General features: G+C 37.1%; 4 protein-coding genes and 1 long non-coding RNA gene across 8 annotated transcripts; 3 read left to right on the forward strand and 2 right to left on the reverse strand.

The window, feature by feature from the left end:
• The first annotated feature begins 1,932 nt into the window (after positions 1-1,932).
• On the forward strand, positions 1,933-3,392 carry LOC122296182 (temperature-induced lipocalin-1). The gene is made up of 2 exons (XM_043105658.1): positions 1,933-2,533; positions 2,971-3,392. Exons 1-2 carry the CDS (start codon positions 2,162-2,164, stop codon positions 3,151-3,153), a joined length of 555 nt encoding a protein of 184 aa, XP_042961592.1. The 5' UTR covers positions 1,933-2,161; the 3' UTR covers positions 3,154-3,392.
• A 696-nt stretch (positions 3,393-4,088) lies between these two features.
• Positions 4,089-7,863, reverse strand: LOC122296181 (VAMP-like protein YKT61). The gene is made up of 6 exons (XM_043105657.1): positions 7,533-7,863; positions 6,672-6,769; positions 6,100-6,204; positions 5,827-5,892; positions 4,570-4,656; positions 4,089-4,425 (listed from the first exon to the last, which is right to left on the reverse strand). The coding sequence occupies exons 1-6, from the start codon at positions 7,723-7,725 to the stop codon at positions 4,375-4,377; spliced, it is 600 nt and encodes a 199-aa protein (XP_042961591.1). The 5' UTR covers positions 7,726-7,863; the 3' UTR covers positions 4,089-4,374.
• A 3,579-nt stretch (positions 7,864-11,442) lies between these two features.
• Positions 11,443-15,915, forward strand: LOC122295880 (TMV resistance protein N-like). Its single transcript, XM_043105138.1, has 5 exons — positions 11,443-12,036; positions 12,198-13,299; positions 13,712-13,987; positions 14,090-15,031; positions 15,103-15,915. Exons 1-5 carry the CDS (start codon positions 11,855-11,857, stop codon positions 15,757-15,759), a joined length of 3,159 nt encoding a protein of 1,052 aa, XP_042961072.1. The 5' UTR covers positions 11,443-11,854; the 3' UTR covers positions 15,760-15,915.
• Positions 15,916-17,236: 1,321 nt separating this feature from the next.
• Positions 17,237-22,152, forward strand: LOC122297346 (glycerophosphodiester phosphodiesterase GDPDL6). 2 transcript variants are annotated; one of them, XM_043107387.1, is made up of 10 exons: positions 17,237-17,455; positions 18,011-18,122; positions 18,399-18,695; positions 19,092-19,201; positions 19,342-19,846; positions 20,029-20,070; positions 20,187-20,468; positions 20,574-20,707; positions 20,867-21,350; positions 21,562-22,152. In XM_043107387.1, exons 1-10 carry the CDS (start codon positions 17,408-17,410, stop codon positions 21,861-21,863), a joined length of 2,316 nt encoding a protein of 771 aa, XP_042963321.1. In that variant the 5' UTR covers positions 17,237-17,407; the 3' UTR covers positions 21,864-22,152. The 2 variants fall into 2 exon arrangements, with proteins under 2 accessions (XP_042963321.1, XP_042963322.1); XM_043107388.1 differs by having other exon boundaries at positions 17,238-17,443.
• LOC122297347 lies at positions 20,470-25,413 on the reverse strand. Of its 3 annotated transcripts, none has more exons than XR_006238727.1 (3): positions 22,820-25,413; positions 21,607-22,669; positions 20,470-21,332 (listed from the first exon to the last, which is right to left on the reverse strand). It is a non-coding gene; the product is annotated as an uncharacterized LOC122297347 (long non-coding RNA). The 3 variants fall into 3 exon arrangements; XR_006238726.1 differs by having other exon boundaries at positions 21,607-22,368; positions 22,472-25,413; XR_006238728.1 differs by having other exon boundaries at positions 22,988-25,412.
• Positions 25,414-25,901: the final 488 nt, after the last annotated feature.

The raw sequence follows: 25,901 nt of genomic DNA on the forward strand, positions 1-25,901 counted from the left end.
AATTTAATTTTTTATATTATATTCCTCAAATTGAATTTAAAACTCCATTTAGAAAAAAAAAAAAAAATTAAACTTAAGGTGAAATTTAGATAATGAGTTAAGATGAGATGTGATGAGATGAAAATTAAAAGTTACATAAAATATTATTTTTTAATATTATTATTATTATTTTGAGATTAAAAATAATTAAATTATTTATTATATTTTATGTAAAATTTAAAAAAAATATATAATAATTAAATAAAATAAAATGAATTAAGATAAAATATGAATCGATAGCAGAACTGTCATAGGACACAAAGGCCTAGATAGGGCGATCAGAAACCCAAGAGAGGGTGAATGCTGATGCCATAATGATTGTCGTTTGCAATCATCTGCATCGACAGGCGCCATGCTCATGTCTTTGTAAATTTATATTGTAATAGTCTATTTTTCCATATCAAGTGGTAGATCTAACCCTACAAAGACGAATCCAAGAGACAACAATAAAAATAAAAAAAAAAAAAAAAAATAGGAAAGGATAATGAAAGGAAAAAGAGAGAAAGGAGGTGCATGCTAATCGTGAGAGGTGGTTGGACTGATGTTAACCTCTCGGAGAGGCAAAGTTGATAGATATTTTAGTTAGATAATTGTTTATTCTACAAAATTCTACTCAATTAAATTAATAAATTAATATGATTTGATAAGTTAAATTTATTTGATAATAAAAATAATTTTATAATTTAATATATTATACGTCAATTTATAAATTAATTTTTATAACCAAAATATTTATTTTTTAGGTACAACTTGTATAGAACAAAAAATATATTTTTTTTAGAAAATTTTTATTTATCTAATTATTTTTTATTATTTTCTCAACATTTCTTAACAACCATTAAATATCGTATCATGAGATATGACGAGAGAATGATAGTAAAATAGAAGATAGGTATCATTATTCTTTTCACATTAGTATCTACATTGATTAGATTTCATGTGGATCTCTAAAAATATATTAAATTCTTCCTAATAAAAAAAACATATTAAATTTTTAATAATAGTAATAAATATATTAAAGTTGTGTTTGGAAGATTTATTCAGTTGAATACATCTCAAATTAATTATTAATGAGACTTATTATTTTTTTAATTTTCTATAAAAAAATGAAAACCCATTTCAATTTATTTTATACATTTTAATCCAAAAGGTTAAACTCATCGCAACTTAAAAAAATTAAAACTCATATCTGAAACCTACAAAATATCACTATTCATAATTCAATTCAACTTAACACCTAAACGTAGCCAAATTTTAGAGTTGGTATCCAAACTTCAAAAGATCTCAATCCTTTAACAATGAGTATCATACTCCTCATCTTGTGATGCTTGTTGGTCTTTCATTACCACCTTTGCCTAAACTCAAATCATTAACAATTACAACTTCTAAAGAGTAACATGCATATGGAAAATTGCCAATAAGTTTCAAGGATCTTAATCCACAACTTAAAGAGACTTTATGAACATTTGTTTTCTCTGCAAGGTTAGGACATTGCATTTTATATCCCATGGCCCAAGGTATTAAATGATGAGAATTCTAATCCATTTTCTGTTCATCAAGTGATGTCTCATGTCTCTTCATGTCTTGATCTAGACAATGATATGTTTGGTTCTATGCTTTTTCTTGCCCACCACGTTTTTCATTTTTCTTTTTAATTTTATTTTCCTTCCTCACCAAGTTAGATTATAGTTTGTATTTTCTTGGTCAGCCTTCATCACCGGGTTTTGCATCACAGTTCTTCACAACAACCAACACTTTTTCCGAGAATGCAAACATAAGAAATAGAAAGAAAGAAAGAAAAAACCAAAACATCCTAGAAACACCTATCTATATCTGGAACGTTCGCCTCAACAGTTACACGCAACAGATGAAAGGCTCTAAGTCCTCCACGTCTTATGTCATATCACATCACTCTAAACACAGACCTGCATCTCTCTCCAATCTCCATACCTTATCAAGAGCGAGCGCAATTCCCTGTAACTGCAAAAAACCCTCGAGGGAGTATCAAGAGCAAGCGCCATTCCCTGTAACTGCAAAAAAGCCCTCTCTCTCTCTCTCTCTCTCTCTCTCTCTCTCTCTCTATCTCTCTCTCTCTGTGACTGTACACTGCGAATTGTAAGCAATGGCAAAGAAAGAGATGGAAGTGGTGAAGGGTCTGGACCTAAATAGGTACATGGGGCGGTGGTATGAGATAGCCTCGTTCCCATCAAGGTTCCAGCCGAAGAATGGTGAGAACACAAGGGCTACGTACACTTTGAAAGATGATGGAACTGTTAATGTGCTCAACGAGACCTGGTCTGATGGGAAAAGAGGGTACATAGAAGGAACTGCATACAAGGCTGACGCCAACAGTGATGAGGCTAAGCTCAAAGTGAAATTCTATGTGCCTCCATTCCTGCCCATCATCCCTGTGGTCGGGGACTACTGGGTCTTGTACCTTGACGATGATTATGGATATGCCTTGATTGGCCAACCTAGCAGGAAGTATCTTTGGGTATGTCAATGATCTTAATTATGATTTTTATCGCCCTTTTTAAAATGTTAGAAAATTCTTTTAATTCTTCATTCTTGAATTCAATAAATCTATGTTCTTTTGGGATTGTTATTGATTTTCTTGATAATCTGCGACTTAGCCGCAAGTCTTGAATTGATTTGTTATAGAGGAATTGACGAGGAGAAAAATAATTTGTATTAATTAAGAAGTTTGGATTTGTAGGCATGGTTCTTTGATAAGCAGTATTTGTGTATATGTTTTTCCCTACAATCAAAATTGGCTTATTGTGTCACTTTCTTGCAGTAAAGAACCAATTTCGAAAGATAACTCAATTTTAATTTTTTTAATGGTTTGTGTATTGCATAGCGGATAGCAATCATAGCATACTAATTGCTTTTGTTTTTTGTTTCCTTTTTCTTTTGGTGGTGTTCTCTTAGATATTATGCAGGCAAACCCATATGGATGAGGAGATATATAATCAGCTAGTTCAAAGGGCCATAGATGAGGGCTATGATGTGAGCAAACTCCACAAGACACCACAGAGTGATCCTCCCCCAGAGGGAGAAGGCCCTAGTGACACCAAAGGCATCTGGTGGTTTAAATCCATTCTGGGAAAATAGCTGAATGGTTATCGTATATTGGGGTTTCACTGTTTTCAGTATTTTATAAAGTAAAAGACCAAAAATCTCGAGCAGCATCCAGATTTAGGGTTCTTGTGTCTATTTGCTAATTTTGTTGTGTTTGTACAGCAGGAAAGTTTGTATGTGGTCAGTTTTCTAGATTCTGAAGTTGTGAACCATTTCTTGTAAAATATCATCTGGGTCTTATACAATTTGAATAATTGTGAGAGTTTGATGTACTTTTTCCTGTGGTGGAATTACTTTCTATAAGAGAATCCAAGAGAATTGAGAATATTGGTCAATTTTTGGATCGTATCAAGTTATCTGGTGGTGACGTTGGGATTGATGCTGACTGCTTTGATGCAGCCTTATCTAGATGAGATGCAATAGCCGTTTGAGTCACGTCAGAAGCTTAAGGATTCATCAGTTTTTGGTTGATATCTAGATGAGATGCAAGTTCCTTTCGAGTCACGTCAAAGGCTTCAAGCCTCGGGTTTTTAATGCTCTGAATCTTGGATACCAGCCAAAATGGCCCTTTATTTGTCGTCCCTGTGTATGAAGAACAGGCTAAATGCGTCTTAAATCCAATAAATTAAATGCTGAGACTGCCTTTCCCACAGTAAATTAAATGTTGGTATGAATTAAAATGGCATCTAGAAGGCAATAGTGCCATCCAAATTGACTACGACAATCCACTGGTCCCTTCCTATTCCCATAAAAGCTTTTGTGCATACAATGAAGGGCAGCAACGCTAAGGTTGGCATCATGGAATGCGTGCTCCATTCCTAATGGCATCTTGACAACTCATATTTGGTGATTGGATCATGACAAACCAGAGTGGAATCAGAACTCAGATTATTCCAATTTCAGAACAGCTATATGGAGTGAGTTAAAAAGAACAACCAGAATGGATGAATCACAATACACCATCTGAATTGAGCTTAGCAAACACATAAATACTATATTAGATCTGTTGATACAAGGTTTCCTTCCTTTCTTTGGTCTGGGAGTGGGATGAGATATGGGTAAAGGCCACAGAATTTTGCCAAACAATTGATTTTTCTTTTTTTTCTTTTTTTCCTTCCATTTCTTGAATCCATTAACAACAACCAAACAATTGATAAACGATATAGACACAGTAGAATCGCAATTCGTCATCCATCAACTTTTGACACTGGAAAATGTGGATGCAATTACAGGATTGCTCCTCTCCGCAGAAGCTCACAGTATGGTACAACACTGGTTTGTCTTCTTGGCTTGCTTGTAGAACATCTGTTTCAACCATTCACAACTTTAGATCCATGGCTCATTTCGAAAGGATAAATGTATTCAATGGATCTAACTGCAAATTTCCATCCTCAACTCTGAGGTCAGAAATGTGAATGCACATTGCTAACATAAATTTATTCTACCAACCTGTGATGCTGAACTTAGATCTGAACTCTTTTCAACTAAACTGTCCAGTTTCTCACCTCGTGCAAGTACACTGTCAATAGTCTTATGCTGTATCAAACCAAAAATAACGCTTGCGTGTGAATAACAAATAAAAAAGAGAGAGGCAAATTAGGTAAAAAAAAAAAAAATCCAAATATATCAAATGCTTGCCGTGAGAAAACAAGAACTTAAGAGAGAGAGAGGTAAAACGGGTGAAACCACTCTGATACATCAAATGATTGCCACGAGAAAAGAAGGACCAAGTCCACGCTACTCAACAATCCAAATCTCAGTCAAAGAAGTTCAATTAATTCAAATGCCCACAATAAAGAATTCACATATTCACATGGAACCGTATTCAATCCATGCCTCCTAGGAGTCCACAAGAATCCAATATCTTATACCATATCATAGGGTTATTGCCCAGCACTTGTCCCACCTAAGTAGAATCCTAGGAGGGATGGCTCGAATATGGGTCCACCCTTCTGCAAGTATATATTATATAGTAGCTCCTCTCAAGACTCAAACCCCTGCACTTGTGCTAGGCAGCCGAAGATGGCACTATTACACAACACAGAGTAAGCTATCCATACATATCTCAGAACTCGAAAAACATGGGCAAGCTAACTAGCCAGCTTGCTAAAATAAAAAATTGCACAAGTCCAGCTTACTACAGGCAATTGTGAAATTGATCTTCCTCCATTGAAACCTTACTCTGACTAACGAAAAATAAAATAGTGGAAACAAGTTAAATAACAGCATCTTGGAAAATGAATGCGCTGTGCCTCTTACTTCCATTTCATAATCAAATAAACAAGGTCAGCCAACAACACTTCAAACCATTTTCACCCATTTGCAGCTAATAATAACAAACCTATCCAACATGGTTAAAAAATGAGATAGCCCACTAAATAGAGTGAGAGGCAAGTGGGCACATGAAAGATGGTCTTTTGGTACATGAGTATGTTGGTTGGAATAGTAACCTAACACTTCCCTAAAAGTTAGGGCTGCATGCAAAAACCAGATGGGAAAAGCGAGCTATAATGCTTCCCATAAAAGGAACTCGGTTTATAATAAAGATCAAAGTAAATATCTTTCAGCAAACTTTCCGTATCCCACAGGCTTTCAAGTGCAACTAAAATATGGTGGATGCAAGAATCATGAACATAAAAGGAACACAGTTCGATTTATCATCATCTAACTTTAAATAAACTAATGTAGCAATAACGCAGGACTTACGAGGATAATTTTAGTTTCATCCAACTCCCTCTGAATTCTCAACAACTTATCAGCCTCGGCAGGGTCCTGAAGCGTTAAACAAGAGAAAGCAGAAAAAAAATCATTCAGTTATCATTTGTTACTTCTTGATGCTTCAACCATTAAAAAATAAAGAGGAAAAGAAAAGAAAAACCCAAATAACATAGTAGTGGTTATAAATAAAATACTATCAATCCACTTGCTGTCCATGACACCCAATCTTAAACAATGATGAAGAATAAAAACTATAAACACCTGGAATTTTGTCAAAGCTTCACCCAGATACGGCCATGCTTGGGTATTATCTGCTTGTGCAGTCTTCCACGAGTCGCCAAAATTTTTCTGATACTCATCTAGCACCTGGCAAAGTTTGTAATCAGCATCTATAATTTAACGCAAGCAGGTATAAAGCCTCAAAGATTCACCAGTCCTAGAACCTGAATCTACCAGAACCTCAGGATGCATAATACCAAGAACACACAATCACACACCCTTCCCCATCACAACAGACTTCCAGCCACTCACCCACCTACACACCCCAATCAAACCTTCAGCACAACTATAGCTATGAAGATGTGGCTAAAGAGAAATCAAGGGCAAAAATACTAATATTTATCTTAGAAGATCTGCTTTTTATTTCCCTGAGCATCTCCAAAACCATGCCCTTCAACCTTGCAGACCATAAAGCAGAACATAAAATGGTATGCTTGTACATTGAAGGAAACAAATCTCTGGTAGGTTAATCAATTATCTAACATATTGATAAAAAATTTAGCTTCTAGAAAAAAGTTACATAAACAGATAAACAAGGATTATATTGGGTATACCTGGTTGAGCAGAGAAAAGGCACTTCGAACTGGGTAGTGATCATCCATAAAGCCCAATACACAAAGGCCATTTCTGTTGTAAGAATGCACCTTGTACTCTATACAACACCAACCAAATTGGCTTTACAAAAATAGAAGGAATGCTCAGAAACCAAGACAAACAAATTGGGATGAATTATGTTACTTTAACATGAAAATCACGACAACATTCCCCATGATTCGTTTACAAAAGAACGAGCTCTGGAACACGAACGTCCTATTGGAAATCCAAATTCGCCCATTTCTATTAACAAAGCACCCAAAAAACGTCATTGCAAACTACGCCATAATCCATTCATCATGAATTAAACAAAAGTTTTGATCACTTCCACCATGTTTAGTAGCACTGGAATCGTAGTCTTGGACTCCAATTACAGTGTGTAGCTGTGACATATATAAAGTTCCATAATCCCCGTAAACCAAGTATGATCCCACCAGTAGAGGGCCACGGCCACCTCACTCATCGTGGGAATTCCAACTCCAAAACAAATACATTGCACGCAGCGGTATATAGACGCGCACACAAACAATTAGAGCTCATAGAAAATCAACAACACCTAATCAACTTGCACATAGTCCAACCAAATTCCAGAAGAATCCACGACCTAATCCAAGCTCATAAATGACATCTAAATTAAACTTTAGACTTCCGAACATATCTTTCAAGAACTCTCCAAAACCTAATAAGTTTCCAAAAAACTCACCCAAATTGCACCGCTAATGCATACAAAAATACAAATAAGCTCTAAGCCGAACGAATCCGTATAGAAAAGCAAAAGGCAAAAACAAAGAACGAAGATTCGATGGAGGAGAGATCGGAACCTTCATGCTGGACGGATTGACGCTGGGAGGGTGGCGTGCGCTTGGCGACGGTGCGAGAGACGAAAACGATGAACTCCTTGACGCTGGACCTCTGGAAGTACCCGAAGTGGCTAACGTCCGTCGCGTTCGCAAGTATGACCGGATCCGACCCTTCCGGGGTGCACTTCAGCACCAAAAGCGCCGTGATCTTCATCTCTCTCTCTAGAACTTCCTCTCTGTCTCTCTGTCTCTCTTTCTCTTTGATTTCGTCGTTGGAAGAAAGCGAGGAGCAATTCAGTTCCCGGAATAAGGTGGGATCTGATGCGGGTTAAGGATCTTACATTTTTCCTGAAGCCTATTACCTTGCTTCGTCTTATTGGGCCAACGTTTGTGATAAGGATATTTTGGGAAGTTGATCCCACCACGCCATTTCCATTTACATATACTAATAATTTTAAATAACAATATTTTTGATGTGATATTAAATAATAAGAAATTACTTATTTTTTGCTGAGTTTAAAAGAAAATTATATATTACATTTATTCTATAATTAATAATAAAAATTATATTTTTTTCAACTATAAAAAAATTACATTTAATATGTTTCAGCCCTCCAAGTGTGTTTCCCTAATTTTTTCTATTAATATTTAGCATAACAGATTTAAAAGAATGGAAAAAAAAATTAATTAAGATATCAATTAATTATTTGGCACAATCTAAGTACTTATTAACATATTTATTTATTTATTTTTATACGAGAAGATGGGGTTTTCAAATCCAAATTTTCCATTCGAAAAATCGGATCATGTAACATACAATCTTAGAGTGTGCCTCGTTCTATTTTAAAAAAAAAAAAGAGATATATTATTAAAGAAATAATGTTTTCACATAAATTTTAGATTTACGTCCGGTTTGGATATCAAGATGATATACTATATCTATTCTCAATTGTATGGTTGCTTTGTTATGTCTATTCAAATATTAAAATACACAATTGTATTCTCATCTTAGTCGGTTTTTAACAAGAAAAAGTCTGGGGAGCAATCGAATCACACATGACGTGGCTTAAGTAAAATGACCAAAAACTCCCAACAACAAATCCATGTTCTGTACATTCCCTCTCATTTCATCTATTTCAAAATCTTTTTACTTCCTCTTCGCCCAAGCCCAACCTCGCCTCCCCCCCCCTCACCACCCACTGTTGTCGCCATTCTCTCTCCCATCCCTCCCGTGTCGCCCATCTTTTGTGAGATTTGTAAGTGGTGGTCATGGGGAGGCTACGGTAGAACTGATGGTGATGCCAAATGTCAAAGTGGCAGTATAGTTGTCTAGTGGTGCAGATCTGGCCATGAGGGAGAGATGACTCGTGAGGGAAAGGGCATGTGAGGGAGAGAGGAAGGTCGGTGTAGGTTGGGGAAGGAGGGTATGGCAGAGGGGTGGAGGTTTGGCATGCTCGTGGGCGGCGACGCGAGGCAGTAGGTGACAGATTTGAGCCGCGACGTAGGGAAATTGTGCACAGAGAGAGGGCATGCGTGCTAGGGAAGAGGGAGGAGCTACGGGCCTTGGGTTGGTGGTGTTTGGTGGTTGCAGTGGGAGGCTCAGTCTACGGCGGCGATGGATCTGGGTTGTGATGGGGACACGTGTGAAAAGAGAAAAACGGGATAGAGAGGGAGAGGGGTTGTGTGATGACAGGCTTTAGAGGGAAAAAAAAAAAAAGCCACCACATAGGGTGTGCAATGTGTGTACCACTACAGTGGCTACTTCATAGAATAAATCTTTTACCAAATGCAATTAGACTGATAATATACAGTAAAAAGTGACAATTAATCTGATAATATACAATAAAAAGTGGCTGAACAGTACAAAATACTATCTTCTGCAATCTTCCTTCAATTACATATATTTTTTTGGAGCGAATGCGCTGGACGGAAAGTGCACACCACTTGACATTTTCCAATACCATTTCAATTTTTTTTTTTCCTTCTCAACACCAGTTGTCATTTTTCAATATCATTTTAATTTTTCTTTTTCCTTCCCATGGTTAGGACCCACGTTTTTATCAAATTCTAAAAAATAAAAATTATCTTGTTTCATCTCAATATTCAAACACATATTTTTTCTACAAATCATTTCATCTGATCTTAACTCAAAAATTTCATTATTATTTGAAATATTTCATTTTATTTTATTTAAACTACGTAACCAAATGAGACCCCAGTTAGGGGTGGGCAGCGGGGCCCCGTTACCCGCTGCCCCGCCCCATTCGCCCCGTCCCCGCATGGTGCGGGGCCGGGCATCCACACCGTCAGGGCCGGGGCGGGGCCCCCCGGCCCGTAAGCTGTAATCCAGCGGGGGCGGGGGACGGGGACGGACCCCCCCGGTCCGTTTTTCCCCCGCCCCGTATCATATATAATATATATATAATATATAATATATATTATATATATATAAGTTTAAGCCGGAGATAGGTGAAGGGAAAGTAGGCGGGTTCGTCCCCAATTGCCCCTCGCAGCAGTTCTTCCTCGTTGGATCTCCGAGCTGCATCTTGGACCAACAACCGGCCCCCCGCCGATTCCATCGCCTCCGTTCCCCCGTAAGTTCCTCTGTAAACGATTTCAGATTCGAATAAACACTCTGCCCATTTGACTCCTCTCTTTCTCGGTTAATCTCTCAACACTCTTCGATCTGTGTGCCACTCTCAAGTTTAGGCTTTGTTTCTTATGAAGATGAAACGAAGAAACGAGGACTGCCCCCCCACCCCATCCCGCATCACAGAGGAATATCAGAAACGAAGAAACGAGGACTGCCCCCCCAGTCCGTCCGGCAAGTGACGTTCTCGAAGCGGAAGAGCGGGCTGATGAAGAAGGCTCGCGAACTCGTCGTGCTCTGCCACGCCGGCAAGTGACTTATACCCTTTCCCCCCCCCCCCCCCCCCCGGCGTCCGAGACCCCGAAACCCATACCCAGAAAGTTTCTCCCGAGTCCCTCCCCACGCCGTGCTCTGCCTCTGCCACGCCGGACGCATGCCGTCCCTTCTCCCTCTGCCACGCCGTCCCTCCTCTCTCTGCCACGCCGGACGCACGCCCAGAAGGGGGGTGCGGGGGGCCGGACGGACTGCCCCCCCACCCCGTACCCCGTCATGCGGGACGGGGTACCCCGCCCTCGCACGCCGGAGGCGGGGGACGGGGGGGATTTTCCCCATCCGCCCCATGCGGGGGCGGGGGGCGGGGGGGTGCCTACCCCGCACCGTATGGTGCGGGTAGCACCCCTAACCCCAGTCATTTTTTTCAAAGAAAGCGTGTGAAGCTTATATATCTGAAAATTATAAATACCATTTCTCTATATGCTTTCATCCATCAGGCGGCTCAAAAGATTTAAAACTTTAAAGGCTAGAAAAACCTATATTTTTCTTTCATTTGCAGCATTTGAAGATATATGTTTCTTTATCTCATTCATTGTACAAAAGTCAAAACTTGAGGAACTTGTAAACAATGTAGAGAATCATAGCTTGGGGGGGAAAAAAAAAAGAAAAGAGCTTAGAATAAGTTAGAGTTTCATAGACAATCCATGCATGACATTTCAACTACTCTGGAAGTTGAAACTTCATACATTTTCAAAGATGACTATTTCTTAAACGCGTTTCCATTATTAATGTGGTCTGAGAACAGCTCTAATTAATATTATTGTCTTTTCTGACATTTTTAATTGCTCGTCAACTGTTAAGGGTTCTGTTCCAGTACACATACGCTTTGAATTCTCTCTAGAACGGCTAGAGGTCAATGCCTAGTTGGCAGTTGCCCACCCCAGGAAGTTAGGAACGGCTATAAATTCTTGAGGCTTAACTGTCTGGTTGATTCAAAGAAGTTTATTTTATGAAAGGAAATTTTCAAGAAGTTGCTTTCTGGTCTTTGCTTCAACGTGTGTGATTGACCAACTTGTATTATTGTTCTTCCAAGGAAGGGACGTTTTTCAATTCTCTCTTATCAGCAGTAACCAGCCTTTAATATACACAGGTACTTAATTCTAATTCCATGGATCTCCAACGAGCCTTTTCCTCTTCTTCAACAAATCCTCAATTCGTCTACGATGTATTCTTGAGTTATAGAGGAAATGATACTCGTAACAACTTTACTGCACATCTACTCAATGCTTTACGTTTGAGAGGAATCGATACCTTTGAAGACAATGAGCTTTGAAGAGGAGAAGAAATTTCATCGGCGCTTTGCAAAGCTATTGAAGACTCAAGGATTTCAATCATTATACTTTCTAAAAATTATGCGTCATCAACATGGTGTTTGAACGAATTGATAAAGATCCTTCAGTGTAAAGAAACAAAGAAGCAAATGGTTCTCCCTATATTTTACCATGTAGATCCATCACAGGTACGAAATCAAAAAGGAAGTGTTAGAAAAGCATTCATTAAACATGAAAGTAGGTTCAAAGATGAGATGGAGAAGGTGAAGAAATGGAAGTCAGGCCTAAAACAAGTGGCCAATCTGTCAGGTTACCATTTAAAGAAAGAAACGTATTTCTAACCACTCTTTTCCCTTTAATTCAAGATTTTTCTTCTAAATACATTCATATACACCTAGTGAATCTTCATTTATGTCTAGTTCATGTTACTATCTTTCAGTACTGTAAAATGTTGACCTCATAAAAGATTTCTCTTCTCTTTTGTATTGTTAGGGACGAATCTAAGTTTATCAATGAAATAATTCAATGGGTGAAGTCAAGAGTAATAAATCTTTCGCAGTTACACGTTGCCAAATATCAAGTTGGAATAGAGTCTTGCATACAAGAGATTGATTTGCTTCTAAATGTTGGAATGAATGACATAGGCATGATAGGAATATTAGGAAGTGGTGGAATTGGTAAGACAGCTATAGCTAAAGCAATTTATAACTTGATTGCTTATCAATTTGAGGGTAGTTGTTTCCTTCCAAACATTAGAGAAACTTCAACTCGAGAATGTGGTCTAGTTCAACTGCAAGAGACACTTCTTTCTAAGATCTTAGGAGATCCAAGTTTGACGGTTGACAGCGATGATCAAGGAATCAGCGTGATAAAGAAGATGCTTCACTACAAAAAAGTTCTTTTAGTTCTTGATGATGTGGATCAATTGGAGCAATTAGAAAAATTAGCTGGACGGCATGATTGGTTTGGTTCAGGAAGTAGAATCATCATAACAACAAGGGATCAAAGTTTATTAAGTAATCATGGGGTTGCTTCAACATATAAGCTGAAGATATTGGACCACGATAGAGCTCTTCAACTCTTTAGTTGGCATGCCTTCAAAAGAAACAGGCCAATTGATGATTATGCCGAACTCACAGAACATGTAATACAATATGCTGGGGGCATTCCATTAGTTTTAACAGTGCTAGGTTCGGATCTAAAAGATAAAAGTATAAATCAATGGAAAAGTGCATTAGACAAGTACAAAAGATTTCCTAGCAAAAGAGTTCAAGAAAAACTTAGAATAAGTTATGATGGGTTGGATGATAATGAGAAGGCTATTTTCCTTGACATTGCTTGCTTCTTCAAAGGTAAGCACATGGATGATGTTTTTAAAATACTGGATAGTCGTGGCTACTTTTCAGATATTGGTATCAAAATCCTCATAGACAAGTGTCTTATAACTATTGATTGGCATGAAATCTTGGAGATGCATGACTTGTTACAAGATATGGGCAGAGAAATTGTTCGACAAGAATCACCAGAAGAACCTGGTAAACGTAGTAGATTGTGGTTTCATGAAGATGTTCGTTACGTATTAGAGGAATATACGGTAAGTGCATATAATCTTGTTTTTTCATTATAATATTATTTCTAAATACAAAGAATAAATACATCATCATATATATATATATATCCACAAATATCCTTTTCCTATTTCCAAGATTGGTATATTTTTATTACCTTGCCTTCTGTGTTCATTAATAGTGAGAAGATTACAAGTAAATTTGGAAAAAAGATCTACTTTGTTATTTGATTATGGTTACTTGCTTTTTAGGCATTCCCATAGATTAGAAGAAACAAAAATATAGATCTGAAATCATAAAACAGAAATGATAACATAAAAACGCATGGATGTGAATATTATCTAAATAACAATTCTACCAATTGCTAAATTGTGCAGATTTTTTTTTTTTCCTATTTTCTATTTTCCTTCTAGCACACTTGATACATTTTCTTGCCAGGCAACAAACAAAATTGAAGCCATATTGGTAGATTTGCCTAAACAAGACCCGATTCGCTTGAGTTCTGAGGTCTTCACGAAGATGAAAAGGCTCAAATTGTTTATAAATCAAAATGGATGCTTCTCTGGAGGACCTAATTATCTCCCTAATGAGTTGAGAGTGCTTGATTGGCCCGGATATCCTTTACAATCTTTGCCGCCCAATTTTCATGGAGAGAAACTCACTATTTTAAGAATTCATAATAGCCCCATCAAGGAACTTGGGGAGGGATTCAAGGTACAGTTACTATTCATATATATATATATATATCTATATTTCCTTTGCATTATGTTTTGATCTTCCTACAACTAATGTATCTCTCAACATTTCTTTTAACAGAGTCATCAAAACTTAACAACCATGGATTTCTCTTATTGTACATTCCTGACAAAAATCCCTGATCTTTCAAGAAGTCCAAATTTAAAAGAATTGACTCTTCGTCATTGTACAAATTTAGTTGAGGTTGATGATTATGTGGGGTTTCTTGATAAGCTTGAGAATATAAATCTTTTGGAATGCTCCAGCCTTAGGTGCTTTCCAACGAGGCTCAAGTTGAGATCTCTAAAATTGCTTGAACTTAAAGGTTGCTCAAGACTTGAGAACTTTCCTGAAATAGAGTGCAAGATGGAATGTTTAACAGACATTGGATTAGAGCACACTGGTATAAAAGAACTGCCTTCATCCATCAAGAATATCACTCGACTAAGTTCTTTATATCTAAGTGGCTGCAAAAACCTTGTATATCTCCCAGCTAGCATTTATCAGTTGCAACATCTGCAGTATCTTTGGCTCAGTGGTTGTTCACAACTTGTAAGGATCGGACAGGAGGTGGCATCTATCGCGTCTGCAACGGAATATGAAATTTCCACAAATTCAAGCATATCTAATGATGATTGTTCTTCAATGGTGTTTCCATCACTAAGAATTTTGGAACTTGGATGCCTATCAGACTCAAGTTTATTTACAAGATTTAATTGCTCATCCTCATTGCATACGTTAAATCTATCAGGGAGTGATATAGTTATCATTCCAGCAAGCTTTAAACGATTTGTTGGATTGAGGAGGCTTTGGTTGGATGATTGCAAGCAACTGCAAAGAATTTTAGGACTTCCACCAACTATAGAAGCGATTTATGCTGGAGGATGCATATCATTGGAAAGTTGTCCACAATTATTAGAGAAATTCCGATTTGTTGCATGTGAGTTACAAGTGCTATATTGGATTCGTTTGTCTGGATGCTCCAAAATGCTCATGAATATTGGGAATCCTTCAGTGTCTGAGGTCTCTCTCTCTCTCTCTCTCTTGCTTTATAGATTTTTTTACTAAAACTTATGACATGATTCGTTTGACAGAGACATCTTGATCAGAGCAATACATTCAGTATTATATTTCAAGGAGATCAAATTCCAGATTGGTTCAGCCATAGGAAGGAGATATCAAAAGATAATTCATGTGAGATGGAAATCAATGGGCCTTTCAATTGGAATGATATCAAAGGAGTCCTTTTATGTGCTGTTTTTGTACCCCCGACTCCGGTCCCTCTTGAACCAAATCTTTCATTTCGCATTATGATCAATGGTGGTATTGTTCCAAGGGTACAGTCACAGGCTCCCTGGCGTGAAGAAAGAATATCTCATTTGATGGGATTACATCACGTATGGCTACTTTACTTGATTGTAGAACCCAATATCCTGAAGGGGAACAGTCTGAAATTTGAGTTTCAGATTTCTTCATGGTCAATGATCTTTAAAAGTTGTGGAGCCCATATGGTGCCATTCAAGCATGAAGAGAGAGCCAATCCAGGCGTGCTCCATGATGATGCTGATCTGCACTTGGATATCCAACTTTCTAAGAGATTGCTTGACAATGATGATAATGATGATGGCAGCTTGGAAAAAAGTTTCTACCCACAAAAGAAAACTCGTTCTTCTTCAACCTTGGAGATGGAGATCGCAGACTTGGAGGGTGACCATGATAATCTCAAGGAAGTTTTGTATTTAGAATGTTAGAAATATATTTTTCATATGGTTTGTTGTAGATTAGCTGACCTCTGTCCAGTTTGTGCAAACTAGCTATTTCAGAACACAAAGCTCAAGTTTTCACATGGTATAGAGCTTTCTTGAACTCTATGGTTCGCGTTTCCTATGGCTTTTCATCAAGAACAATTTCGATGTCTCAGCAAAGGATTCTAGGAATCCTTATTTTCTTCGTAACTGAGATAATCCAGGTCTTTGGTTAGGCTCGTTTTTGACATTTGGAATATCTCATAGTTCTGTTAATAGCGGTAAAATGGTATGATATTAGATGTTTTATTATATTTTAAAAAATGATAGAGAAAATTTTGAATAAAATGTTATAAAATTAAAAAATAATATTTGAATATAATTTTTATTTTAAAATTTATAAAAGTTGTATTGATTTTATATTTGAATGATGATTATACGAAAAATTTTAAAATTTTGAATTAAAAAATATTTAGAAATTTATATATCATCTAAATAACGTCAAGCGTTTTCTTTCTCCATCTCACCTCATATACAACCACGGTCTTTCAAAGTAGCGTCCAACCGCCTGATCATTGATTATTTGGGACTAGGAGTTTATTTCCAGACCTAACCAAGATTTGTTATAATTTTTTATAGATTTTCGAAGAGACTGGGGCCATGGAGAGTCAAAGCAATCATGAGCAAGCCTCGTAAGATCTAGGGGCAAAGTCTTTGAGAAAGATTTTTGACTCATTTTGGCTCATAATCCAACTTGACCCACTAATCAGGATTTACTATATATTATATTAAACTCATGTACAACCATCACATTGTATCTTTGATTATCATTTGAATAAAACCTTTTGCAGTTTTATAAACATAGACATATTATCTAACTACGTATATCTTGTGCTATATATGATTGATTTTACTCTTTGTTTTACCTTTTCTCTTGTCAAATTTTTAGGATGATTTTTGTTTTTTTTTAATCCTAAACATTTTTCAAAAGATATTGCCTTTACTCATTCTTTAAATCTCTATGCTCGCTTCTTTATGTCATTACTAGTGTAGATTCTTAATTTAGCTATTTAGTGGTCAAAAACAGAGTTATTAATGGAAAGGAAAAGGTCTTCCTTGTCATATGTTTTTGCTCCTCTCATTGAATGAGATTTTGTTTCTTGGTTCAACGAGTTTCACCGGCTGCAAGCCTAGCAATCTTTCTCAAAATAACTTAAATTTTGTGTTGAACAAATACATCATTTTAAGTAAAATGAGGAGGATTATGTTTCATGCCTTAATTTGGCATGATTTTTTTTAACATTCGAAATCTCTTCCAACCATATTTCCTCATTTTTCGAAACAGCACAGCATCTATGTGAATGGTTTGGTTTGGTTCTTGCAAAACAACCTAGCCTCTATCTAAAAAGGAGGAACAAGAATAGCAAATTTAGTAAGGACTTCAAACTCCAAAGCTAAAACAGTTTTTCCTTTGTGATAGAATACTGGTCAGTTATTTATGCTGGAAATTTGTACGGCAGTCATCGGAAAAATAAAAAGAAAAAAATAAGAGAGATATTTTGGGGTTAATCCAATCTTATTCATTACCTCCATCAGTCCTCGTCTCCTTTCCATCACATTCCCTTGAGAGTTTTCACTTGAAACTTGACAGGGAATGTTTTGTGTCCCCCACATAACCTGCAAGATGCAGGTAAGTTATATGGTAATTTTTTTAATATCATTGTGGATGATATATGGGAATGGTTTGAATATTTTCCATCACATTCCCTAGGAGTTTTTTTTTTTTCTTTTCATTCCACAAGTTTCAAGGAGGTATATAGGAATGGTTTGAATATTTTGAGTTTATTCCTATATGGGAGAAATGGTAGAATTTTGATGTCATTGTTTTCTTGAAATTTTGAGATAAGATAATGCAATAGAATAATTGAAAATTTTGTTGTTTTAGTTAGAATTTTTAGATTTTGAAGCTGGAATTACGATCCATACATAAAACTGACTGCATTTATCTTGCAGGGATTTTTTTTTTTTTTTGGGTAACTAATAAATATATAACGGGTGTTAAATGTAATGACATAGTAATTTCATGTCATTTAGTTTTAACTGACAAATTTATTCACCCATGTTGTGAAAGAAAAGTAGGCAAAGAATCTCCCAAAACATTTATTTTTAAGTTTTAGTACTTAACATGTTCTATTTTTGTTTTCTCCCTAATGTTACTCCTTAAGATGACCAACTGTAACTCTTGGATTCATGACAGCATCAGAAGAAGATGATCAGGTGCTTGCTTTTCATTTCTTTGTTGATCCATTCAACTTTAGGGAAGAAATCTGTAGTGGCTCCACCATCACAGAAATGGCTGACATTAAATGGTAATAATTCTATTTTTGCTAATTAACTTTTATCTGTTTTTGGAGCTATGTTGAAAAGAAAGGTACATTCTAATTCTAAGAAAGAAGAAAGGTTGGACAATTTTGTATGAATGAGATCAAAGTAGTAAGTTCCAAGATCCGGATTTCTTTCAAAGGAAGTACTTTTCCAACTGCAGAAATTTATTTTAGAAGCTCAAATCCATCACTGGCAATGGACTTAATCTTTTATTTCAGTACATTGAAAGAGAGATTATGTGATGCTACACTTGATTGCAGGTAAACAGCCACTTGTAATAGCCCGAGGCGGGTTCTCGGGGCTGTTTCCTGAGTCGAGCTCATTTGCAAATCAAATGGCAGTGTCTTTGAGTCTGCGAGATACAGCTTTGTTCTGCAATCTGCAACTAACAAAAGATGGCATTGGTATATGCCTCTCTGATATTAGGCTTGATAATTCAACTAATATAGCACTTGTATATCCAAAGGGGCAAAAGACCTACGATGTAAATGGAAAGGAAGTTCATGGGTGGTTTGCTCTGGATTACACAATCGATCAGCTATTCAACAATGTATCATGTAAGTCTCAAAGACCTTGTCTTTCTTCTATATCATGCTGTGTTACATTAATGAACGGATTTAGACGTCTGGTACACATCTTTTCTTTTCAAGTACCAACTTATTTAGAAAATCCAATCTCGAATTAGAGTATAAGTTTTTTCAAACAATTGTTTTGCATGGCTTTCTTAATTAAGTTTTTCAAACAATAACATAAATGGTAGGAATATATCATATTTTCAATTGGAAAGCAAGCATGGCTGTTGTGCACATTATTCATCTTATAAATGCAGAAGCACAGCCATATATTACATGATGAATCAATTTGCTGTGATAGCATGTATGCAGCAGATGTTTAAAAAACTTGTTCAGGAAACAACTTAATCACTAATTGCTTTGTTATGATCTTCATAACAGTGACCCAGGGAATACTCTCTCGACCAAGTTTGTTCGATTTGCAATCACCTATATCCACTATTGAAGATGTAACAGGAATTAAACCAGCCCAATTTTGGTTGAATGTTCAGGTCTCTCTCTCTCTCTCTCTCTCTCTCTCTCTCTCTCTCTCTCTCTCTCTCTCTCTCTCTCACTCAGCTAATTATTGATAATCGATTAAGCAGAGTCGTTTGCCTCAAAAAGTAAGATCGCTTTGGTATTTGGTATGCAGTATGATTCATTCTACAACCAACACAAACACAGCCCGGCATCATTCGTTGAGAAGGCATTGAGACTTATGGGCATCAATTACGTTTCATCTCCGGAGATTGGTTTCTTGAAGAGCATGAATGGGAAAGTGAACAAAGCCAAGACAAAGCTCATCTTCCAGGTCCTCACTGCAGATGAGATTGAACCCACAACCAATAAAAAGTACGGTTCCCTACTGCAGGATCTTGCATCAATCAAGTCATTTGCATCTGGGATCCTTGTCCCCAAAGAATACATATGGCCGGTACAAGCAAACAAGTATTTGGGGGAAACTCCTACTAGCCTAGTATCTGATGCTCACAAACAAGGACTAGAAGTATATGCTTCTGGTTTTGCAAATGATCTTCTTGGAAGCTATAATTATAGCTATGACCCTACAAACGAATACCTTCAGTTTGTTGATAATTCCGAGTTCTCTGTCGATGGGGTGCTTACAGATTTCTCTCCTACAGCATCAGAAGCCATTGGTGAGATTACCCGACTGTCATGCCTTCCCGATATTTCCCTTGAGATTTCATGTAATGTGTCGTGCAACACCAATTAAAAATGAAAATATACTGATGGGAATCTAAAGAGCAAGTACATAATTTGGCACTTAAATGAATCTCTGAGTTATGGTCTGACCCTGCGTTGCTCTTTCTTGGTGCAGGATGCTTTGCAAATAACAAGAACGTCAGCAAGCCCGTCAAAGGTATGTATATTAGATCTTTCCAAGAGTGCTGATATGAGAACTTTAAACGTTCTAAGATTTGTTCAAGAAATGACGGAAAAGCTTTAGTTGTGAACAACAATTTTGTGCGTTTTCAGGAAAAGCGTTAATTATCACCAAAAATGGAGCAAGTGGGATTTATCCTGGCTGCACCGACCTTGCTTATCAGCAAGCAGTAGATGATGGTGCAGACATAATAGACTGCTCAGTTCAGATGTCAAAAGATGGAGTGGCCTTCTGCTCGGATACAGCTGACCTCATTGGAGATACAACTGCAATGACTGGTTTCATTTCTAGGTCTGTCACTGTACCAGAAATTCAATCCAAGGCTGGAGTCTTTTCATTCGACCTTACATGGAGCGAGATTCAAACCTTGAAACGTAAACAACCTCTTCAAAACTTTTTTCCATGCACTTCACAAAATGACAAAATGCAGGTTTCATAAGCTTTAAATCCTACTTATACCTAAAACTTTCACATTGCAGCACAAATTGCAAGTGTGTACCAGGACTTCCAGAGAAACCCAGCATACAAGAATGCTGGTAAGTTTACTACCCTTCCCGAATTTCTGGAGTTAACTAAAGCAAAGGCAGTTTCTGGAGTTTTGATCAATATTCAGGTACCTTTCGGCTCTGCTCTAGCGATATTTGTCTTTATAAAGCATCATTGTTCATAATTTCAATTCAGTCCAATCCAAATCTAGACGTTGCAAAGAAACTCTTCTCCTTCATGTTTAAACTCCAAAGTTCATGCATTGACAAACATATTTCCTTCTCAGAATGCTGCCTACCTAGCATCAAAGAAGGGGCTTGACATAGTCGGTGCTGTTAACACTGCCTTGAGCAATGCCACCTTCGACAAGCAATCCACTCAGCAAGTCTTGATACAATCCGATGACACTTCAGTGTTGTCCAAGTTTATGAATGTCCCAACCTACAAAAGAGTACTGTTGATTGAAGAGAAGATAGGTGATGCACCAAAACAGCCAATGGAGGAAATCAAGAAGTTTGCTGATGCAGTTGCCATCGCAAGGTCATCCATCATTCTGATGAATGATTTCTTCACCACGGCAATGACAAATGTTGTTGCAGAATTTCAGAAAGCCAATATCTCGGTGTATGTCTATGTCCTTAGGAACGAGTACATCACACTGGCATTTGACTATTTCTCAGACCCTATTATGGAGATTGCTACTTTTGTTGATGGAGTTGGAGTTGACGGGATCATAACTGAATATCCAGGAACTGCAAGCAAGTATATCAGTAAGTGTTACATTCTAACCTTGAATTACTACTGTTAGCCATTGAAATTCATTTCAGATATACTTAATATGGGCAATTTGTTCATGTTATAATACTTAGTACATCATATACTTTTCCCCAGACACATCTTTTACAGATTTTTTTCAGTTCAGTTCAAAAGATGGTGTATGCAATAAAATGCTTCACGTATTGCTATTTTCTGGTACTACAGGGAGCCCATGTACCAATACAGATAAACCCCAATACAACATCTTACCAGCTCAAGCAGGTTCTCTACTTTCCTTGGTTCCTCCTGAAGTACAGCCACCAGCAGCAGCCCCTCTTCCACCCCTCGAGGCTTCAGACGTTGTGGACCCACCTCTTCCTCCTGTGGCCAAAGACACTGCTGCTGCTATTCCTGCTCCCGCAACACCTACTGTAGCACCTTCAAGTGCGCCAGCAAATGTTGCTAGCGTGTGTCTCTCTGTGGTCTCAATCGTGGTCCTCGCTTTGTTATTCTCTATGGGATACTGAGACGATGGATAAAGTATAATCTGGCATTGTTTGTCCCTGCTGCCTCTTGACTTTCACTTTCTCTTAATTATTTTTCCTTTTTAACTCGTGAGACGGCATTGTGTAGTAGACATTGACAAATAGCTTGCATATCATAAAGAAGATTGATTCGAGTGGCATATTTTGTATCGATTATGATTTGCTGTAGACTGTAATTTCTTCTCCTGAGTTTCAAACACTGTAAACATGGTGATTCATCCCCAACATAGTCAAAAACTTTTTTCTTTTCCTCCCTTCACTGTGATCGTCACATCTGAGGCTGTATCGATTACTCCGCCCCCACATTTTCTTATTTCACGGCCCCAGTGGATTTGAATGTCATTGATATCTTCAAAACTAGATATTTACTGGAAAGAAAGTATTTTGGAGATGAACACATCCCATTCCAATTCAAAGTACATTATTACATCTCGCATGTCTCACAGCCCATAGGGAAAACGATTCCATATGACATAAAGGAAAATGCCTGTTGAAGACAACAAGTCACAAGATGAGGTAAAAATTATTAACAGCTCAGCCCAACTAAGATCCGACTCCACCTCATCAAAGCAAAGTCTCACAGCAATCACCTCAGCAGCACACGCAGCAGTCCAGCCATCTCAGCATGAAAGCTCCTCCAGAAACTTCTAGAAAACTCTTGCTGAAATTCTCTTGTTTTGGTTTCTGGTAGTCCTTTGTAAAATGGCACCTTACGGTTAAAACAATATTCCAGTAAATAGCTTTAGGCAGCACGCACACCATGTGCTTGAGTGAATGTCCAAACTGTCCTGTAATTCTCCCATATAACGGAGCCTTTGTAAACAGTTGAATTCATGGAAGAAATACAGAGACTCTTAAATCTTACAAAAATCAAATCTTTACATGGATTTTATGACTGGACAATGGGAAACAGTTGCAAAAACAGTTGGAAATAATACCCATTTCTGAAGTCGTGCACTTCAGGGCTCCACCTACCGTCTTCCTCGAATAGCATTGTACTAAATTTATTTTCTTTGATAACTAAAATGAAATGCATTCGACATAACCATGTCGTCAAGATTAATAAAGCTCTCTGTCATGCTTTAGATTTTAAAAATTAATCATACCATTTTTAATTCATGCCTCCATGGCCAGCTCTGATGGAAAATCATTGAAGTTGGATAACTGAAAGCCTCTCTCCATTCAGTTACCGCTAATAATTTGTACAGATTACGGAAGAAAGAAAAAAGGAAGTCTTTAAACAGAAAAGAAAAGATTTAATTTTCAATCCATCTATAAAAATAACTAGGTGAAAAGAGAGAGAGAGAGAGAGAGAGAGAGAAAGGTTCAGATTCGCCTTTCTTCAGACAAAGGAGAAAGGGCAGGGCATCCCCGGCCATGGCTGCAACAAAGAGTTGCCTGTGCAAAAGGCCATTATAGCCATTTGACACAGGACACTCGGAGTCGCCCCCCCAAGAAACGGGTCAGTCCATTCCCAGTGTCTGATTCACAAGCGGAAACATCATCACCGCCTCATAACTTCGCTTGCAAATGCAGAGACAGACAGAGACAGAGACAGAGAGTGGAGGGCAGGTTTGGCAATTAAGAAAATCATCGGCTCCGCAGTCATTCAGAGAGTGGCGAACGCCCGCCAGGCAGCCTCTCCGAGAGCAGAGCCTCATTCTTAAACTAATGAGATTGAACCCTAAGCGTGTTCCGCGGATCTCTGTTTATACTACCATCCTTTTCCCACCATCTTCGTTTTGTTCCATGTTTACCCTTCTTCCTTGTTCATCCTCCCAACTCCTGAGAGTGTTGCTTTGGGTTATTTGTCTTGAAATTGATATAAAATATAAAAAATCAATATATTCATATTTAATACTGTATATCTTAATTGAAATTGAGATAGATGTTCTAGTGATAGCATTTTCTCTTTTTGGCAACTTTAGTTATCTATTAATATTTAATAACTTAACATCCCAAGTATTTTAATCCAACATATAGATCAAACCTCCGTAACTTAAACTTATGATGTGATTACTACTCTAATACCAATTATTAAATACTCAATGATTGATTCAAAAATCTTTAAAATAATAATAAAAGCTTTAATAATGCTCCGACTGTTATCTATGTTCCTACTTTCCCGAATTGAGGATCAAATGAGAGTGGGTGTTAAAATCTCTTAAGACAATACAGACCAACAAGATGCTGCACACCCTCTTGACTGTGGCTTCAAAACTAACCATATAAAATCCATTTTAAGTAACATTCCCTCTAGGATATGGGTGGGAGCCATTTCCATGGCTACATATCCCTTTTTTCTTTTTCTGTGATGTAATTATTAATTTTAAAATGACTTGTGATGTTTTTATCTTTTTTTTTTTTTCTTTTGAACATGAGTTCTAGAATTTTTTTTATTATTCTTGCCATTTTTTTAACTTGGGGGTTTTCAAAAGAAACTCAAGGAGCTGAGCAAAATAAAAGTGCGGCATAAAGTACTTCGATTTTTGCAAAAATAAAAGGAAAATTTCGAATTGCATTGAGTAGGAAGGGGCTATCTTAATCACTAACAAGTTTTGTTTAGTTTTTATTTTTAATCTTTTTTTTCTTTTTTTAACAAAAAATCAAAATAAAAGCTTCTTCAGGTTTTTGGTTGACAAAAATCGGTGAGAAAGTTCTACATACAAAACAAAACAGAGTGCTGTCCGGGATTTTTCCCAGTTTTCTCGCTAGCCAAACAAGAATCAATAGGAAAAAGTTTAAAATAAGAGCCAGATCTAAGAATATACGGTAAAAAAGGGGGAAAAGAGAGATAGAGAGGGAAAAGGAGGCTCAGTCTCTACATACAAAACAAAAGAGAGTGCCGTCCGTATTTTTCCCAGTTTTCTCAGTAGCCAAACAAGAAAAAATGGAAAAAAAAAGTTCAAAATAGCAGAGCCAGATCTACGACTATACAGTTAAAAAAAGGGAAAAAGGGAGACAGACAGAAAGGATCAGGAGGCTCAGAATGGGCTCCGGATCAGGCAGAGGAAGGGACACAATAACATGGCTGCAACAAACAGTTGCCTCTGTGATACATTTCACAAAAATGGCCATCCGAGTCACCCCGCCATGGAAATCGGACCCTTTTCCTCAGACCTGAAGATTTCACACTCTTATACAACAATCCAACCATCGTCACAGCCTCATCACATCATATTTATATATATATATATATATATATACACACACCCATCAGAGAGAGAGAGAGAGAGAGAGAGAGAGAGAGAGAATGAGTGAAAGAATTAAGGTCTCGTTTGGATAGTGAGAAAAGAAAAGAACCAGCTTGTTTCAGAGAGAGAGAGAGAGAGAGAGAGAGTTTTTGTTTCTTTCTTTTTTGTTTTTTTGTTTCTTTTTCCTGAGTAAGAAGTGGACGGTGAAAGGGTCGAAGAAATCATCGGCGACAGAGAGAGGGCATCCACCAGACCGAACCCCCTCTGCGCCTCTTCTCCAAAACGAGTGTGAAAGGAGCCCTCTTTGCCGTTTGGGACATCGACTCATATTTATAGCGTGAAAGGATCATTTTGGTCATCTACGACTTGCTGCTGCTGGTGTAATGGGGAAAAAAGATGGAGGGCATTTTGGGTATACTACTAAATTGCTAAAGCTCCAACAAACATAAATAATGTAAAGATTGATGGATTTTGAGTAAATGGGATCTTTAAGGAAAAATTCTATTCATTATTTTGCACACAACACTCTTTTTTATTTTATTTTTATCAAATATTAATGAGTAGAAAATTTTAATTAATTTAAAAAGAATAAATTAAAAAAATATTTTGTATAAAAATGATAAGTAGCAAAATTTAGTTTTAAGTAGAGAAAAATCTAGTTATAAACACAACTGAACAACATCAATTTAATATGATTAGTCAAAAAGTAAATTTTATTGAAAATAGTGCTAATTTAAATTTTGAATATAAAGAAATTAATATTAATACGTAAATTAGTACGCGATTTTACTTGTACTTAACAAAACTCTTTAAATAGTTCCTAATT

The sequence above is a fragment of the Carya illinoinensis genome, chromosome 15 (genome assembly GCF_018687715.1).
Source record: "Carya illinoinensis cultivar Pawnee chromosome 15, C.illinoinensisPawnee_v1, whole genome shotgun sequence".
Lineage (NCBI taxonomy): Eukaryota > Viridiplantae > Streptophyta > Magnoliopsida > Fagales > Juglandaceae > Carya > Carya illinoinensis.